General features: G+C 43.3%; 2 protein-coding genes across 3 annotated transcripts in view; one reads left to right on the forward strand and one right to left on the reverse strand.

Moving 5' to 3' along the window:
• LOC110286702 (seminal vesicle secretory protein 5) overlaps positions 1–19,791 on the forward strand; it is a 124,519-nt gene that overhangs the window by 102 nt on the left and 104,626 nt on the right. The window lies entirely within an intron of this gene.
• LOC110286714 (WAP four-disulfide core domain protein 15B) lies at positions 7,889–13,649 on the reverse strand. Its single transcript, XM_021153294.2, has 4 exons — positions 13,571–13,649; positions 8,833–8,998; positions 8,532–8,689; positions 7,889–8,029 (listed from the first exon to the last, which is right to left on the reverse strand). Exons 2-3 carry the CDS (start codon positions 8,915–8,917, stop codon positions 8,532–8,534), a joined length of 243 nt encoding a protein of 80 aa, XP_021008953.1. The 5' UTR covers positions 8,918–8,998; positions 13,571–13,649; the 3' UTR covers positions 7,889–8,029.

Below are 19,791 nucleotides of genomic sequence, written 5' to 3' on the forward strand. Positions count from 1 at the left end.
GTGTAGCCAGTCTGTTAGTCTATGTCTTTTTATTGGGGAATTGAGTCCATTGATATTAAGAGATATTAAGGAAAAGTAATTGTTGCTTCCTACTATTTTTGTTGTTAGAGTTGGCATTCTGTTCTTGTGGCTGTCTTCTTTTAGGTTTGTTGAAGGATTACTTTCTTGCTTTTTTTAGGGCGTGGTTTCTGTCCTTGTATTGGGTTTTTTTTTTCTGTTATTATCCTTTGAAGGGCTGGATTCGTAGAAAGATAATGTGTGAAAGCATGTACAGGGACCTTGGGGGTGTCTGCTGACTCTGTGCCCAAGGTGACTTGGTGCTGGCGCTGACCGGAAGGGACTTGTGACCCTGGTCAGGCTGGGTTTTCTGTTTCCCTAATCAATGCTGTCTCAGGTCCTGTGTGCGATTGGATTGGAACAGTTGTGTTCCACTCACCAGAGGTCCTAAGATCTCGTGGAGAGTCCTCTGGGGACCTTGGGGGTGTCCTCCGACTCCGCGCCCAAGGTGACCCGGTGCTGGGGAAGAAGTGCAAGTTAATAGTCAATAACCTTATAAATGACCAAACCCTTTAATATGTTCAAAACTGTATTTTGAGAACTGAAGCAATTAATTACAGGAGTAGGTTTTATTTGGCTTTCAAAGTTAAGCCGAAATAACTATAAACCAGCAAAGTGTGTCTATTTAAATATACTTTAGATAGACATGTAGTCCTTAAACACTTCAGAGATCTGCAGAATGTGGAATTTAAAATGTTTAATACAAACACTTTTTGTGATAGACATGCCGGCTCCTGACAGCATGCCTGGTCTTCCCCAAAGAAGATAGGAACAGAAGAACCTCACAGGAAGTTTGCTTTACACATAGAAAGGCTGGCCATTGGGCTTGTAGACTTCCCCTTTGCTGGGACTGCTGGCAGCACACTGTTCAAACTGTGGACAGGCAGGACACTGGAGAGCTGACTCACTCGCTTTGTCTAGACAAAAGTAGGGCAGTCCTTCCAAAATTCCTGCTTCTCTGTCAAATCTGTTGGGCCTGGCATTTGAAGAAAGATGCTCTGCCAAGCACAGAGGAGCATTGCATAACTGACTGTCCAGGTAATACTTAATAGACCCAGAAGCTGCTCAGTCTGCACTTCCTGCTTATTCACATGAAATTTATCCTTCTCAGGTTTATGATGGGTGTGAAGACTAGACAAATGAAAGATTTATCAATTCAACTGCAGAATCCAAGGTTTCAGATGCTTTCTCAGTCCTCTTCATGCATAAAAGTCAGGCTTCAAGCCTCCCTCTCCTAGAGCTGCCAGACTAAGTCTGGACACAGGCAACCTTGTTACCAGACTTAAAAAGCAGGTTTCAAAGTAACTTTTTACTCTTCCTTTATCTAATGGAACCCACTTTACAGTGACTACTCCCAGTAATCAACCACCTGTGTCTCATGGTAAATAACTGGATAGATAAAAAGATGTAAAACTTATGTAAGGTCTGAGGATACAACAGCTTAAGTTTTGAGATTCTAAGAAAGTTTTTTTTTAGGATCTAAGAAAGAGTTTTAAAGTTGGTAAATCTAAGTTTAAAAGGTTGGATGGAGGATATGAAAGCTTAAATATTGATATAAAGTGATTTAAGGTATGTAAAAGGAATTTTAAAATGCTTTAGACTCCCACCTCAATATGCTACAGTTGTATTAAGACTTCAAAGTTCAGGTCTTGAACACGGATTAATGGAGTTCTGATAAACTATTAGTCTAACTCCAATAAAGCTTTCCACTATGCAAGCGGCCATCATCAGAACCACAAGCTCAAGATTTTACACTTCTTTAGGCTGTCCCCTTTCCTTGATTTTGGGATTCTCCTCCCCTAACTGCCAAGACCATGGACCTAAAAAAGTTTCAATTGCACACCTAAGGAAAAATTTCTCCCTAAACTCCTTAACTTTATTTTCTGATATATATATATATCCCCACCAGAAATCAGCACTTGCAGAAGCTCTCAAAAACAGCCTGTGCAAAACACTGGATAAAGCCAGCTCCTAGTTCCAGATTCCAAAGTGACTATCAGATATAAGACCATCTTATAGGGTCCTAAAAACCTCACCGAATAAGGATGTATAACCATAGTACCCTACCACCAAATCACTACTCTCTCTCCTCTCCTTTAAGAAGCTCCTAGCCGGGCCGGGCGTGGTGGCGCACGCCTTTAATCCCAGCACTTGGGAGGCAGAGGCAGGCGGATTTCTGAGTTCGAGGCCAGCCTGGGCTACAGAGTGAGTTCCAGGACAGCCACGACTACACAGAGAAACCCTGTCTCGAAAAACCAAAAAAAAAAAAAAAAAAAAAAAAAAAAAAAAAAAAAAAAAAAAAAAAAAAAAAAAAAAAAAAAAAAAAAAAAAAAAAAAAAAAAAAAAAAGAAGCTCCTAGCCCAGCCCAGCCTTGAGACTTGACTGATCTGCTGTGAGATAGGTTGACTTGCCCAGAGAGCTACTCCCAATAAACCTGCTTTTATATTTATAATTTGGTTCAACTGATGTACTGCACCGATGGGAGATGCCACTCACTACCCAGATCATTGCAATGACAAAGCAAGATAGTGTAATGGGCTACCAGCTGTAACATTCTTTCTAGATTTATGGAGAATTCCATATGTGCCATGATATTAAAGATGAAAGCTTATAAATAATTTATACATTTCCTTTCTTGCCTCTGTCTTTTTTGGAGACAGCTTTCCCCTGCCTGGTGTTAAAAGCCTGGCCAACACTCAGGGCCATTGGGGTTGGTCTAGTTACTTAGCCCTAAGATCTGTTTACTGTCCAACGAGCAGATTCTTGTGCATACAAAATGATGTGTAAACTTTGCCTTCCACGTTATCCCCGATTGGTTAATAAAGTTGCTGATAGACAGGACTAGACAAGAAAGAGGCAGGCAGGGTGAAGGTTCCCAGGCTGGGGGTCAGAGAAGGACCAGGGAGGAGGAAGAGGAGTGGCCATGGGGTAGTATGGACCATGAGCATGTGGCCATGAGGGCTAGCCTGATGAAGCAGGAGCAGTGCAAACAGAACAGAGTCAAGCATTTGTGGGGATTTGAGCAGGGAAGCAGACAAGATAGCTTAGAGGGTTGATATCTGCCCAGCTGTGGTGCTATAAGGTTTGTTAAAAATCCAAAAGTTCTCTGTGTCTTTTATCTGGGGAATAAATGGTCTGAAGTGGGGTAGACACCCCTAGTGAATATTTAAAACCAACAAGGGGTGTAGCAAACCCTCAGGATAATAACAACTAGTGATGTCATAGATCTTGAGTGCTTGACCTAGCCTGAGCTACATAGTTAAAAGAGGGGCAGAAGGAAGAAAACATAAAGAAAAAGAACAGTAAACTTATAGCCAAACTGAATAATGTAAGAGGGGTCGTGTTGGCACTGGTAGCATAACTATGCTCAGTGGACTGTCTCACATTCATTAGCAAATGGGCAGCATAAATGTGACTTTGTGGGTTATTGAAATACGAAAGGACTCAGAAGACAAGTAATGACATGACTGGGAAGCTGGGACATAGTCCAGGCCAGCATGGTTGGGTTAGAATCAAATGACTATCTGCCTAGTTATAGTGCTTGCAACTTGTAATAAACATAAGGTCTCTGTGATATTTATTTGGGAACAAAGGGGAACATAGAAAAGCTCCCAGAAATATTCTTACAGTCAACCAACAAAACAAACAAGCAAACAACAGCAACAAAACCCCAAACCAACCAACCAAAAACAAAGAATAAAACTCAGGTCAGCAGAACTCTATGTATCCACTTTGTAGCTTTGACTCTACAAGGGCCATTGCCATGAATATCCTTGCATATTTATTTTGGAAAGTGTAAGTGTGATGTAGTTAGAGATGGAATTGCTGGATTGATGAGGTAGAGGGCACAGAGAGTAGAAGTGTTCTACTGTCATGAATGTGGCAAGCAGCTCTCCAATACAATGTAACGATTTAAATAGCACGGACTTCAACAGCACTGTTTGCCTTTTTAGGAGCTGTTCTGGGGCCACCTGGTGGGATTTCCCCCCTGTGTAATTTTGTATTTTCTTTATGACTGGTTGCGCCCATTAGATTTTGTCAACTTGACACAATCTAAAGTCCTCTGGTAAGAGGAGACCTCAGTTGAGAAAAATGCCTCAGCCGGGCGTGGTGGCGCACGCCTTTAATCCCAGCACTCGGGAGGCAGAGGCAGGCGGATTTCCGAGTTCGAGGCCAGCCTGGTCTACAAAGTGAGTTCCAGGACAGCCAGGGCTACACAGAGAAACCCTGTCTCGAAAAACCAAAAAAAAAAAAAAAAAAAAAAAAAAAAAAAAAAAAAAAAAAGAGAAAAATGCCTCCATCAGATTGGTCTGTGGACATGTCTGTGGAGGCATATTCATGGTTAATGATTGATGAGGCAGGGCTCAGTTCATTGTAGGCAGTGCCACTCACTGGGTAGATGGGCCCAGGCTTTGTCAAAAATTGGGCTGAGCAATTCAAAGGAAGCCAGTAAACAACGTTCTCCCATGGTTCCTGTCCTGACTTCTCTTAACGACAGACCATGTTTGGGGTGTAAGCTAAATAAACCACTTTGTAGTGGGTTGAATGGGAGCAGTCCCCATAGGATCATATGTTGGACTACTTGGTTGCCATTTGGTGGAACTATTTGGGAAAGATTTGCAGGTGGAGCTGGTTGGAGGAGGTGTGTCACTGAGGGTGGCATTTGATCTCTCTCTCTCTCTCTCTCTCTCTCTCTCTCTCTCTCTCTCTCTCTCCCTTCTCCCCTCCCTCCTCCCCTCTCTCTGCCTGGGGATTGTGTTTCTAGATGTAAGCTATCAGATACTGCTCCAGCACCATGCCTGCCTGTTGCCCTGCTCCCTACCACAATGGTCATGACTCATCCTCTAAAACTGTGAGCCACCATAAGCATTTCCTTCTGTAAGTTGCCTTGTGCATAGTGTCTCTTTACAGCACTAAAGAAGTAAACTAAGGCACACCTCCCCCCCCCCAAGTTGTGTTTGGTTGGTGTTTTATCACAGCAACAGAAAATCTAGAAGAGAAATTGGGAGCAGAGAGTAGAACCTTGCTGTGGTGGACTGGACCTTTTCTCTGCTTCTTGGATGAGGATTATGGAACCATCTTGCTGCTTTGGGTTGGGAAAGCCATTCAGTGCCTAAAGCTCAATGAATGCTATGGAAGTTTGGAAAATAGGAATATTGAGACAGATACAGGTGCGTACAGCCATACTATTCTAAATATGCCCCATCTTGACTGATCTCTGAAGCTAAACAGGGTTGGGACTGGCTAGTACTTGGATGGAAATAGGTACAGGCAATGGAGACATGACTTCTGAAACTTCAGTGGGAAGCAAAGACTATCCAGGGCTTTTTGTGTAAGGCACTAGAATTAACAATCTGTGGAAGAAAAAACTGTGCATTACTGGGACAGTCAGCATTACTTAGCTAGGGCTGAAGAATCAGCTGTGATTAATAAGAGACCACATCATTGAGGTGATACCTTTAGGGGAGGATTTCTTCATAGTCCACACATAGAACCTGTGGTCCTGCCGTTGGCAGCCAGACTTGGTACTGTGCAAGGGTTTTCTGGGCAGTGCTGGTTTTGAAGGAATAAAGGGGTCATGGAGGGCAGTTGAGGCCTGACATTGAGTGGCAAAATCAGAGTTACCATGAAGGAAGGCTAGAAGAGGCGACTGGGGAAGGTCTAGCTTCATTGCAGTGAGAACCCTGGACTAAAAGCGTAATGAAGAAGGTCCAACGCTTGGCCCCGGGAGGCAGGATCAGAGTCCCCGAAGAGAAGCCAGGAGGCTGTTGATGAAGGTGGAACCTCGGTTTCAGCAAAGATCCCAGGATATTGGAGATGCCAGAACGGAGGGGCGACCATTAAGGACAGTAGCAGCTCTGGAGTGAAGCTGGCCTGAGCCTACAAGACAAACTGTCCGTGCTGTGGATGGCAGAGCCGGAGGAGTGGGTTTTGGCACCTTTGGGGAAACTCAGATGGCTGTATCTTCACAGGTTTATTTCTGGTGTTCTGTCTCCTCCCATTGGTCTGGATGTCTGTTTTTGTGCCAGTGCCTTGTCCTGATTCTATGGCTCTCCAGTTGCTTTTTTTTCAGTCTCTATTTAACGCATCTCCTCCCTGGCCTTCATTATTTCTTGCCAGCCACTGCTTTTGAGCTCGGTGAAAAAGATGTAAGTCCATTTTTTTCCCCTCCCAGTGCCTGCTCCAGGAATGACAACTCAGACACTAATTACTTATTAATAAATGCCTAGACAGTGAGTTTTGGCTTGTTCTCTGACTTGCTCTTAACTTATCTTTTTAATTCTAACCTGGGTTCAGCTACCTGCAGGTTAGTAACCCTCCCTTCAGTCCCGGCCTGCTTCTTCCTCAGCATCTGGCCAGTAAGTCTTTCCTTTATTTTATCTTGAGTTCAGCTGCCTGCTGGTTTCCTCTGTGTACCCAGAGGAATCTCCTGAGCCTCTCACTGTTTCCCAGAATTCTCTCTATCCCTGCCGAATGTCCCACCTCTTAGTCTCTGCCTCAGCTTATTGGCCATAAGCTTTTTTTTTTTTATTGACAGACAGGTGATGCTTATAAGAGATTCTCTTTACTGTTTGGCTTGTCATTATTTGTCTAGTATCCTTGAGGTGATTTATTTAAGATTTCTCAGATTTAATTAAAAGCAAATATTGATAAGTATAAGTTTTGTTAGAACTGCCTTAGCTGTTTTCCTATGAGCCTCCCAAATGATGCTTTCATTTGAATTTAACTGTTTAACATTTTAAATCTCTTACCCGGTCTTCACAGTGGCTCCCTGTATAAACTCTGGTAGCTGCAGCTTTTCCTTTAGAACTGCCTTAGCCGCTTTGCGAAGGTAAAGCTGTGTCCTCATTTCCATTTTGTTCTACGGATGCTCTCCCCCTCATCTCCCTACTCAAGAATGTATCCCAGAGTCTTTGGACACAGCTCCTGACCTCCGGTTTCTCTGTACTATGATCTGACAATATACTCGAAATTATTTTAGTTACTTTTTATTTATTACAGTTTGCTTTGTGACCCACAATACAGCCTATTTTAGATAATTCTGCTGAAAATAAATTTGATTGGTTGAACATCCCATAGATACCTGTTAAGTCTATTCGATTTCCAGTATAGTTTAACTCTGCAGTTTCTTTTTGACTTTGAGTGTGGCTGAGAGTGGGGTATAAAATCCCTCCCTACCATTCTGTCTGGACCCATCTGACTTAGCTTGCCCTCTTATTGTTTGTTACTTGAAATTGGGTGTCTCAGTGTTTTGAGTGTATGTATTTACAATTGTCATACATTTTTTTTGTTTTGTTTTGTTCTGTTTTTTTGAGACAGGGTTTCTCTGTATAGCCCTGGCTGTCCTGGAACTCACTCTGTAGACCAGGCTGACCTCGAACTCAGAAATCTGCCTGCCTCTGCCTCCCAAGTGCTGGGATTAAAGGTGTGCGCCACCACACCCGGCACAATTGTCATATCTTAATGATTTGTTCCCCTTATTAGCATGTAGAAACCCTGTTTATCTCTTTAGTTTGAAGTCTCATTTATCGGACAGCTGATATCCACTGTGCCATCTCCACTACAGTAGGCAGCATCTTCAAATTATGATTCAAAACACACCTTTCCTTCCCTACAGTCATGCATCTTGTCAAATCAATGAAAAGTATCTAATAACTAACATGTTCCTCTCATGAAATTAATCCTTCCCTGTGTTCTCCATAAGAGAATTTCCTTTCTCTTTTGTGGGCATTCTTTCAAGTATATATTGCAGTGCGGGGTTGTAAAACTTCCATATTTGTAAAGTCCCAGCTTAAGGTAGTTTTTTTTTTTATTGCAAGAGAAAAACAAATACACAACACTTTATTCCTTTATTTTATACTCATATTAACAAGCACTTAATCTTTGGTTTCAGGATGGGCCTCTCCGAGGAGGAAGCAGAGGCTGGCTATCCTCAGCTGAAACTCAATCACACGTGTCTTCTCAGGTTTGTCTAGAAAGAACAGAAATAAGAACAGATGTAAACCATGCTGGAGACATCACCATGCTCTGGATCCTGCTATGTGTTCTCGTTCCATGAACGCTGAGGTGTGTGCTGGCAGCAAATTAAGGGCTAAGAGTAAGTGGTTCTGTAAGTGCCAAGTAAGAAATTACGATTTCAAAACCCCTTTATAATTTAAGGTATAGTGTGAAATGCTTCGTTGCTATAAGATGTGAAAAGAGGCCACTGAAAATAAGCCTAAGAAACATTCAGTAGTAGTTGGGGAGCTTTGGGGATTATCCTATGCAGAGGTGGTTACCCAGGAACAGCCGATACCAGCCCATGCAATGAGGGATGCCTTTTCTGAGGATGAGGGCAATCTCTGGATAATTCTAATTAATTTAGATGCTCTGATTGCCATGCTGTCTAGAGATACAGACAGATCGCAGCTGCCTTTGACTCCACACGCATTTCTAGAAGGAGCGTGGCAAATAGCGTCTTAGGGGCCGCTCACCTATTCTGGGCTCTCCCATGGATCCACACAGCGCATCTGGCAGTAGAAGAAGCAACACTTCAGGGCGTCCTGGCAGCCTTTATCACGCCTGCATTTAGGTATAAGGATAAAGGGGCAGGGAATCCGATACTCTGGGCAATAGCCAGGTTTGGAAAAAACTGCAAAAGAATATCACAAGATGAGTCTTGGGAGCGAACAGACTGTGAACCTTCACCTTGAGCATCAAGTACCAAGTAGTTCCTTGGACTTCTCAGAAGGAAGGTTCCCCGACCCAAGCCACCCCAGGAACACTGTGCCTCACCGTTCTTCTTCTTTATTTCAGGTCGAGCCATGTTACAGCAAAGCAGAATGGTCACTGCGAGTAGAGAGAGGCCAAGCAGCTTCATCGCCCAAGAAAACTGTGCAGGTGAGCGTGGGGGCCAGGTGCGGTTATGTCAGCTTCATGGGAGTGCCGCCCTCAGAAGGACCTGTGGTTCACAGAGTAGGGCAGCAGAATTAACAGCTAGATGTCCTAGGACCTAGGTGGACTGCCCTTTTCTTCAGGTTTGCTTCATTCAGGACATGAGGGATCAGGAAGAGTGAAAGATTTCTTTCCAGACTGTGCATCAAGACTGGCCAATCCTTGGAACAACGACTCTGCAGTTAAGAGCGCTGGCTGCTCTTCCAGAGGAGGTCTTGAGTTCGATTCCCAGTAACCACATGGTGGATCACAACCATCTGCAATGGAATCTGATGCCCTCTTTTGGCATGCAAATATACTTGCTGACAGGACACTCACATATTAAAAACAAAACAAAAAGCCAAAAACCATAAATAAATAAATCCTAAAAAGGCTGGGTAACCCTTCTCTTCTTACTGGACATTCAGAGAAACCAGGACCGAACCCCTCCTCACAGCCGTCATCTGGGGGCATTCAGAAGTTTACTTCCCACCCATCAGCCTTTAAACACCAGCTATGACATCACAGAAACGAGGGAGAACGGCCTTCGAGCAGTACACTATTTAGACTTATAAAAAAAATGTCTTATTTACAAGGAACATGATTCTTAACCAATATTTTATTTCTTAATATCTTTTTTTTAAATGTCTTCATTTATACGTAAAAGCTTCAGTTGTTAATGAAGTTAAAAGAAACATCTAACTTGAGTTCATTCTGGACCCCTGAATCTAAACACAAACAATGTTCTGGTTCTTTCTGCACGCCTGTGAAACTGTGAAGTGCTTGTTATTTTTTTAAGTTGGGAATCTACTCATGTGGACAATGACCAAAATAGAGCTTTTAAAAACAACAACCAACAGACAAACAACCAACAAACAAACAAAAACAGCTTTGTCCCTGCCTCCAGGAGACTTGGAACCTAATGTGGAAACAAAACCTAACCTTTTAAAAATATCTGTCTTTATTTCTAATTTCATGGATTATGTGTGCCTATGCATGGGAACATGTGGGTCCAGATGAGCCATGGAGATGGGAAGAGGGCGTTGCATCCTCCTGGAGCTACGGTCATAGGCAGCTGTGAACCTCCCTTCATAGCTGTATTCACTTTTCCTTTCAATGCCACTCTGGCCTAGAAGGCTTAGTTTTCAAAAGTTTGTTATTCACAGCAATTTTAGGGTGCTCCAATATGAAAAAAAGATGCACTGTGAAAGGGAACTACATTGTAACCTTACTTTAAATTTAAAGTTAAAAGTTCTACACAAAAACAGATCCAGTGAATTTTGTTGTACTTAAAAATAGCGACAGAATATTAGCGCAGAAGCTCAGAATCCTTTTTAGAAGGGGGAACAAAATACCCATGGAAGGAGTTACAGAGACAAAGTTTGGAGCAGATCCTGAAGGAACGACCATCCAGAGACTGCCCCACTTGGGGATCCATCACATAAACAACCACCAAACCCAGACACCAGGCAGATATGCTAACTAGAGCTAGCTGACAGGAGCCTGATATAGCTGTCTCTTGTGAGGCTCTGCCAGTGCCTGGCAAATACAGAAGTGGATGCTCACAGTCATCCATTGGATGAAGCACAAGGTCCCCAATGAAGGAGCCAGAGAAATACCCAGGGAGCTGAAGGGGACTGACTGAAGCCCCATAGGAGGAACAACAATATGAACTAACCAGTACCCCCAGAGCTCCTTGGAACTCTACCACAAATCAAAGAAAACACACGGTGGAACTTGTGACTCTAGCTGTATATGTCGCAGAGGATGGCCTAGTCTGTCATCAATGGGAGGAGAGGCCCTTGGTCCTGTGAAGGCTCTATGCCCCAGTATAGGGGAATGCCAGGACCACGAATGGGAGTCTGTGGGTTGGGGAGCAGGGGGAGGGGAGGGGATAGGGGATTTTTGGAGTGGAAACTGGGAAATGGGATAACATTTGAAATGTGAATAAAGAAAATACGTAATTAAAAAATAGTGATATAGCCTGAGCAAATAGGTCCCCCAACCCCCACCCCCACCCCAGGAACATGTGGCTGGTTGAAACATTTAAATTAAGTCAATGGGATGATTCTTGTTAATAGAGAAGTTAGGAAATCATGATAATTTCCATGTGAACTATAGAATATATAAAGTATCTGTGATGACACAGGTTAATAATTCAAGAATTCTAGCTTGATGGTCTCATTAACCCCACAGCACACAACAGCACTTGAGGACTGGGAATTTGGAAGCCATTCTCTCATCAGAGCTATGAAAATCCTGACAACACTTTGGGAAACAGACAAACAAATAAACAAACAAAACCCAAATAAACACCATTTTGGAAGTGGGGAATTAAAGTTTTGCAAAGATACAAAGACTGGAATGAGTGACTCTCACCAAGAAAAGGAAGCCCTGTAGCAATTCACTTGTTATTTATCTAGCTATTGCCATTAAAGACTGGGCAGCAAGAGGGCTCAGAAGAAAAGGAGGCTTGCAGTCAAACCTCATGGTCTGAGAAGGAAGCCCAGGAGCACACATTGTGGAAGGAGAGAATCGACTCCCACAGTTCCACAGTTGTCCCCTGACCTCCACAGCTGTGTGTATGTCCTGTCACCCCCCAAATGTAAGCCAAGAACCGAAAACAACAGCTGCCTCTGTAGTAGCTATGATGACCAGGAACCTGCTCCAAGGGAGGATTTTCACCTTGATGTGCTCACGATTTTAACTACACAGCACCTCCATCAGAGCCTGCATTCAGATCTTTTGACTCCGTTGAGGGTCTGTGAAGGGAACGCTACTCCAAGAACACAGCTTTTTACCTCACAGGTATTTCAGGCTGTGAACCCAGACGGAGCCACAGAAGCGAAGGAGAGAATGAGATGCTTCGGAGTTGTATTTGCCAGGTGTGGGGATGCCATCCGTCTGCCGGTACTCGCATGTCACACATCTGTCTGTACCTCCATGCATGCCGAGGATAGACTGGGTGCTAGCTCATTCATGACTGAACTTAACTGCTGTGCAGCAAGACCATGCTAAAAGGCTTGAAAACACGACTATAAACACCAAAGCTGGGGGGGTACGGGCAGGTACTTTCTGCCAAAGGACTCGACAGCTCAGGGAGTTACAGCGAGTGTTGGCAGATAGGAGGAGTGGGAGCAATTCACAGGGGAAAAAGACAGCCTCCAGAATGGGAGGAAGGCTTTGCCAGATACACGTCTGTCAGAAGGTTCATACCCAGAGCATAAAAATACGTAGAACAAATTAAACAATAAAAAAAATCCAGGCTGGGTATGGTGGTGTACACCTTTAATCCCAATACAGGGGAGGCAGAGGGAGGGGGTTCTCTCTGAGTTCCAGGCCTATGTGGTCTACATAGTGAGTTCTAAGCCAGCCAGAGCTACATGGTAAGACCCTATCTCAAAAACAAAACAAACAAAACCACAAAATAACCAACAAAACCTGCAGGAAAACTCTCCATTCAGCTATTGTCAAAAGAAGCATAAATTGCCGATCAATGTACGGCTGATGACAGCTTTGGTTCTGAAAGGTCTCCTGTGAAGAAAGGTCTCAGGGGGATTTTGCATCTCTCTAGATCGGTGTCAGTCTTGAGAGCCACAAAATTCCAGTATGCTGCTAAGCCAAGTTCAAAGTTCATGGGATTCCTTCCCCTTTGCCCCCACAGAATGTGCTGCCTACGTCATGGCCTTAGGGTGTCCCCAGAACCACAATGGCAGTAGTAGTCACACAGGGATCATTGCTCACAGTCTGCAGTGAACTGCTGAACAAACCCCCTACAGAAAGACATTCTCAGATGATGCCAGAATGCAAAGATTGGAGCATGTGCCCAGCAATTCAAGGCATGGATGCAGGATGAAGATCAATAGCAATCAGGAAAACCTAGCATTGCCTACTGGAGAAGATAAGATGCCAGAGACTGAATGGAAATACAAAGGCAATATTAACTCCACAGTAACTGAAAATATCTTTTAGTTTAGGAGATGCAAAATGAACTCCGAAAAAAAATGAAAGAAAATAATTCCACGTTTGATTGAAGAAATTTGTCAAAGAGATTCATAATTAAAAATTCATACAGAATTGCCTAAGATGGAAAACAGTCACACGAAATGACGCATGTGCTACTGTGAGCATCATTAGGTCTGATGGAACAGAAGAGCCTTGGACGGAGCTCGGGGACAGACGGCTTGTGAATGCACTCCCTGTGGCAGAAGGAGCAGAAAGGAAGAGGAGTGCTGCCCTGGCGGCATGGAAAGGGCGAAGGTTTGTGTCAGCGGTGTTCAAAAGAGAGTAGACAAAATTATTTACGTTTTAAATCTTTCAGGAAACAATCCCAGGAAAGTTTGCAAACCCAAGGAAAGTTATAAATGCCCAGATTCAGGAGGTCAAATTTTTTCTATTAGGGTCAGTCTTACACTATGACCTACTCTGATCAATGCGCCAAAGATCAAAGACGAAGAGAGGGTCCAGAGGTGGTGAGAGAGAAGAACATACAAGGAGACTCCAGTGGGAGTTTCAGGAGACTTCCTAGAGACATTGTTATGGGCAGGATGAGATACTCAATGTTTCCCAAGGGAGAGGGATACAAATGAAAACTACTCACCCAGCAGAACTGTCCTCCGTATTCGAAAGAAAGCTAAAACTCTCCTGTAGAAATACACGTGGAGGGAGGTTGTCCCCACAAAACCTGTTTTTCAAGGATGGCTAAAGAGGGTTCATGAAGCTGAACAGAAAGCTAATCATTAATCAAAATTATGCCGCGTTTAGATGTGAACAAGCTGAACGGTAGCAAACAGAAACGAGAAAATGAAAGAACGGAGGTGGCATCGGATAAAACAGACTGGTCCATGGTGGTCGTGAGACAATAAGAGCATGGGTATTCGTGATGACCTTAGTAGCTTGGGGAACTTTGCTAATCCCTTGAGGACCTGAATGGAAATAAGCAGAGAGGGTTAAAAACATCGCCAGCCTGTCAGTGTGCCACACCGGGACGTTAGCCTTCTTGTACCCGTGCCCTAAGACTTACCCACGAAGAAGATGTAAATATTCAAAACATGTACATAACATGATGTTGTCAACCATCTGAACTGAAGGGAAGTCAATGAAGTGCTGGGTGAGATGTGGCACCAGTAGACAGGACTTGAGTAACATATGGATAAATTTCATCTGAGTCATGTGTAAAGTGATCACTTCAAAAAAAAAACATTGCAATATATCAATACATTTATCTCAAGTTGTCATGGAGCAGTCTTCAGGAGAGGCCACACAGGCCCACCAAAAAAGTTCAGTGTGATCACAAGGATTGAAATCACAAAGGTGTCAGTAAGAAAAGGGAAAGAAGAAAATAAATAGAAAGAATTCACATAGGTTCAAATAATAAATGCTCCCAAGCACAACTAAAAAGAGAGGACGATTTGTGATCAGTGGAAGAGACTAATAACGTAGCTTTAAAACCAAGGACAACACATGCCTTCGAGATGGCCCACTGCTCAGAAGCACTGTTGTGCCTGGGTTTGATCTCCAGATTCCATGATGGAAGCATTGTCTACACACACACACACACACACACACACACACACACACACACAGAGAGAGAGAGAGAGAGAGAGAGAGAGAGAGAGAGAGAGAGAGAGAGAGANACACACACACACACACACACACACACACACACACACAGAGAGAGAGAGAGAGAGAGAGAGAGAGAGAGAGAGAGAGAGAGAGAGAGAGAGAGATTAAAAATAAAACAGTTAACACACACTAAGGAAATTAACAGAGCCCAAAGCTGACAGTGGGGAGGAAATAAAGATGAGGAGATCCAAGAATAAAGACCAGAGAGAGAGGGATAACAGATTGTTTTGTTTCTGCCTTTTCTAAGTCTACTGTGTATCTTCCTGTTTTCTTACCTTGTTCGGTGTATAACTTCGTTAAAGGCTTCTCTTGCAGCTAGTTGTGATCTTTTTTTTTTTTCAAAGTGTCTTTTTTTATTGGATACATTTCTTTACTTTCCTGGCCCCCCAAGCCCTTTATCCCATCCCTCCCTCTGCTTCTATGAGGGTGTTCCCCCACTCACCCACCCACTCCCACCTTCCTGCCCTCACATTCCACTACACCAGGGCATCAAGCCTTCACAAGAGCAAGGACTTCTTCTCCCATTAATGCCTGACAAAGCCATCCTCTGCTACATATGCGGCTGAAGGCATGACTCCCTCCATGTGTACTCCTTGGTTGGTGGTTTAGTCCCTGGGAGCTCTGGGGGATCTGGTTGGTTGATATTATTCTTCCTATGGGATTTCAAACCCCTTTTTTAGCTGTGATCTTAAAGTCAAAGGTCCTTTCACCCCTTTCTCTTCTATTGGCTTGTTGGACTACCCTGCTAGCTGGGGACAGCTCATGCTCGCTGCTTCCATATAGAAAGAAGGTCATTACAGATTCTGTAGTTTAAACAGATTTTTAAAAAGTTATTAGTCTGTGATTTATCAATCAATTAATTATTGTGTACACATCTTATGATATGTGGGAGAGGGAGGGACACAGGCGCATGTGTCCTGGCATGCATGTGGGGGAGCCAAGAGCAAATCTGTGGAGCTGATTCTCTCCCACAGTGTTTACCTGGGGATTGAACTCATGTCATCAGTCTTGTGTGGCATGTGCCTCGACCTGTTTCACTATCTCACCAGCCCCAAAGTTATTTTTTAAAGTTAGTAAACACAGCGATGGGTTTTATTTTGGCATTCTGTTCTCATTCATTCCCCCTCCCCCTGTCTGTGCTCCTGTAGCCTTCTTTTCTCTGGTCCTTTCCTCTGTCCGAATAATCCTCTTTCCTGTGTCTGAATAGTCCTCTCTCTTCTTCCACAGCATGCTAATACCATCAGTCCTTCTCCTCCTCTTTCTTCCCATTGTCCCTTTCTATGCTCATGCTCTACACTCTGTATAATAAAACCTAGGTCCCACCTGTGATGGAAAACAGGCAGTGATTCTCTGAGTCTTACTCTGTTTAGAACAGTTATCCCTAGGTCCACCCGTTTCCCTGCCAATGTCTGAGAAACTTCTATTGTGCACAAGTTCTTCATCACAATAGAAATGATGGACATTTCTCAGTTGTTGTGTAATGCTAAGTGCAGTAACAAACATGAATGTGTGTGTATATACGTGGAAGGCTGACTTGGAGTCCTTCAGGTGTGTAGCCAAGAAAACAGCTGGGTCAAACAGTGCTTCTATTTGTAGTTTTTGAGGAAGCCCCACAGTGGCTTCCACAGTGACTTTCAGTTTGTGTTCCCATCACCAGTGTGTGAGGGCTCCCTGTCTCTACATTCTCCTTGGTATTTATAGTGTTCTGTCTTTAAAAATCTCACTTATCTTACAGGAATGAGGTGTGTCTTAGTTAGGGTTTCCATTGCTGTGAGGAGACACCATGACTAAGGCAACTGTTATAAGGGACAACAGTTAACTGGGGCTGGCTTGCAGTTTTCTGGGGTCAGTCCATTATCATCCTAGCAGGAAGCATGGCAGAGTCCAGGCAGACACAGTGCTGGAGAAGGAGCCAAGAGCTTTACATCTTTTTCCAAAGGCAAACAGGAGAAGGACACTGTCTTCCAGGTTGCTAGGAAGAGGGTCTCAAATCCTACCACAACACGCTTCCTACAATACGACCGTACCTCCTAATCCTGACCCTCCCTGGGCCAAGCATATTCAAACCACCAGAAGGTAGAATTTCAGGGTAGTTTTAATTTGCATTTCCCCAATGGCTAAAGAAGTTGAACACTTGTTCGGATATCTGTTCTTTTGGTAACTGTCTATTTAGTTCATTGGCATATTTGATTTTTGCAGTTTCTTATATATATTCTAGGAATTAATCTCCTGTTAGATATATTGTTGGCAAAGATTCTTCCTTCTCTGTAGCCCATCTTTTCATTCTGTATACTTTCCTTTCCTGTAAAGAAAGGATTTAAAAAACATTCCTTTTAGGTTATTTTACTTTATGTGTAGAGTGTCTTGCGTGCGTGCGTGTATGTGTGTGTATGTGTGTGTGTGTGTGCACTGCGTGCATGCCTAGTGACTTCAGAGGTCAGACGAGGGCATCAGATCTCCTGGAACTGCAGTTACAGATTGCTGTGAGCCACCTGGGAACTGAATTTGGTTCTTTGCACCATGGAACCTTCTCTCCATGTCTCCATGCAGAGGTGCTTGTAAATTCCATGTAATCGCATTTGTTAGTTCTTAAGATTGTTTCCTACTGGAGTTCTTTTTGAAGTTTTATTGTCCATGTCCATATATTGAAATGTCTTTATTTTTCCTTTAGTGGTTTCAAAGTTTTTAGGTCTTGAATAAGATCTCTGACCCATTTTAAATAGATTTTCATGGAGGGTGAGAGATACGGATCTAGTTTAATTCATTTATGAGTGGATACACAATTTTTCCACATCATTTGCCTTTTTCCTGTGTGTTTTGTTTGTTTGTTTTGGGCACAGTTGTTGAAAATTAGGAGGCTGTAGCTATGAGGTTTATGTCTGAGTCTTCAATTTCTCTATTGGCTTCTGGCAATTAACTCTCTCTTGCTACTCTGGGGCCAGAGCTGAGGACTTCTGGCAACTGACTGCTGATAACAGCAGGGGATAGAACAGGAAGTTAACCACTTCAGGCTTTTGACTCTTTACCTCAGGGGCCTTTGGCTGACAGCAAGAGAGAGAGAGAGAGAGAGAGAGAGAGAGAGAGAGAGAGAGAGAGAGAGAGAGAAAGTCAGGCGCACACACAGGTACATGTTTGTGTTGTGGCAGTCCATATACACATTTGTGCACATGTGTGTGGCTAGAAGTTGATGTTGAGAATTTCTTCCATTGCTCTGCCATCTTTCATTTTTGAGACAGGATCTTTCGCTGAACCTAGAACACATTAATTCTGGTAGGTGGCTGGCTAGTGAGCCCCAGGGGTCCCCATGTCTCTGCCTTCCCAGCACCGGGGTTACAGGTGCGCTGTCACGGGCAACTTTTTACGTGACGGTCAGGGATCCGAACTCAGATCCTGGTGATTTGTGCAGCAAACACTTCACCAACTTGAGCATCTACCCCACCTCCCTTTATCCCCTTCTCTTCCCCGAAAGCAGATTTCATCTTTGCAAAATTTTCTTAAATAACAAGTGAGGCTGGTTTGAACACTTAAGCATGACTTTTTTTAAAAATGCTTTTTCTTTGCATTTCTAATGAGAACATCCATTTTGTAGCTGTCTTTTCTTCTTTTGTTTTGACTATTTTGGTTCACATTGTATCAGTATGTTTTATTTTTCAACACAGTTAAGGTATATTTTCAATGGGTTAAGGTGTTTTAAATAAAGGAAATTAATTGCAGTGAACAGGAACGTACAGACGCATAGTATAGTCCCCAGTGACTGGAAGATTCCAACAGGAAAGCTGTCTGCCCCCTGGTAGACAAGTTGTTCCTCCCTCAGTGCTTCTAAGATTTTTATAGTTTGATTTTATCATTTCTTCTTCCTCAACTCCTCTCAGAGGCTCTCCACTTTCCTACCCACTTAACCTCATTTCCTCTCTGCTTCTCTCAAAACAGAACAAACCAAAACAACAATAAGCCAAACACCAAAATCTGAAGATCAAAACAAACAAACAAAAAGAAAGAAAAATAATAAGAATTTAAAGTATGCTAAAACAAACCAAACTGGACCAAAACCAACAGCAAGAAAGGAATCAACAGATGAATGAACAAAGAGCCAATTTCCATGAGTCCATTTTGTGTTGACCATGAGCCCGGGGCATAGGGCCCGCCTGGGATTGTGGCTGATTCTCCCTCTCCTGGTAGGCATCAGTTGAAAATAGCTTCTTAGTTGGGGCTGGGACTCAATGCCCACTTCCTTTCTCAGCACAGGGATTTTGTCTGCTGTGATTCTGTGCAGGTGTTGCTTCTGCTGCCCCGGCCCCTGTGAGTTCTTACGCGAATCGGATGATACACGTTACATCTGGAAGATTCTGCCCACTTGGAGTCATCTGTCACCTCTGTCTGTCATTGCCTCTTAGTGAGGTGACCTTGGGTATCACTACTCTCACAGCTGTGTCATACTGCCCAAGGATGGCAAGAGAAAGATGCCAGAGAGCTGGCCAAGAAAGATGACGTCACAGAAACAGATCCTGGGGCAAGGCTGACAAGGAGCCCAAATCCAGGTCAGGATGTGCTCAGCGCGACCTAGTCCAACAGCAACAGAGCTCTGTAAGAAAGGTCCTGACTACAAGTTTATGGTCTTTGAGATGCTAATTTTGGGGTTCCCTGGTGAGGAAGCCCTCGAGGAACAATTTAATAAAGATCTTACCAAAGTGCTTCAAAACACTGAACCTTCATTCAGTAACTTACACCAGAAACACAATGTGTGGAGAAGATCCAGCCACTGGCAAAGATGCATGAACAAGTTAAATGGGCTGTACATTCATGAAATAAACGTATTTCATAATAAATTTACATTTAAATTTACATTTTTTACATTTAAAAATAAATGTAGAAAGGAATAAAATGTATTAAATAAAAATCTAGGGTGGTGGTTGCCTGGAACACATGTATATTCTGATGTACCTTAATCATGTGTACTTTAAGAACCACTGACCCCTACTCGTGTGACAAGAGATTAATATCTGGAGACTTTGGTAAGCAATAAAAACTAAGCTTTAAAAATGAACCCATCAGCTGGGTGTGGTGGCGCATGCCTTTAATCCCAGCACTCGGGAGGCAGAAGCAGGCAGATTTCTGAGTTCGAGGCCAGCCTGGTCTACAAAGTGAGTTCCAGGACAGCCAGGGCTACACAGAGAAACCCTGTCTCGAAAAACAAAC

Source organism: Mus caroli, chromosome 2 (genome assembly GCF_900094665.2).
Source record: "Mus caroli chromosome 2, CAROLI_EIJ_v1.1, whole genome shotgun sequence".
Classification (NCBI taxonomy): Eukaryota; Metazoa; Chordata; class Mammalia; order Rodentia; family Muridae; genus Mus; species Mus caroli.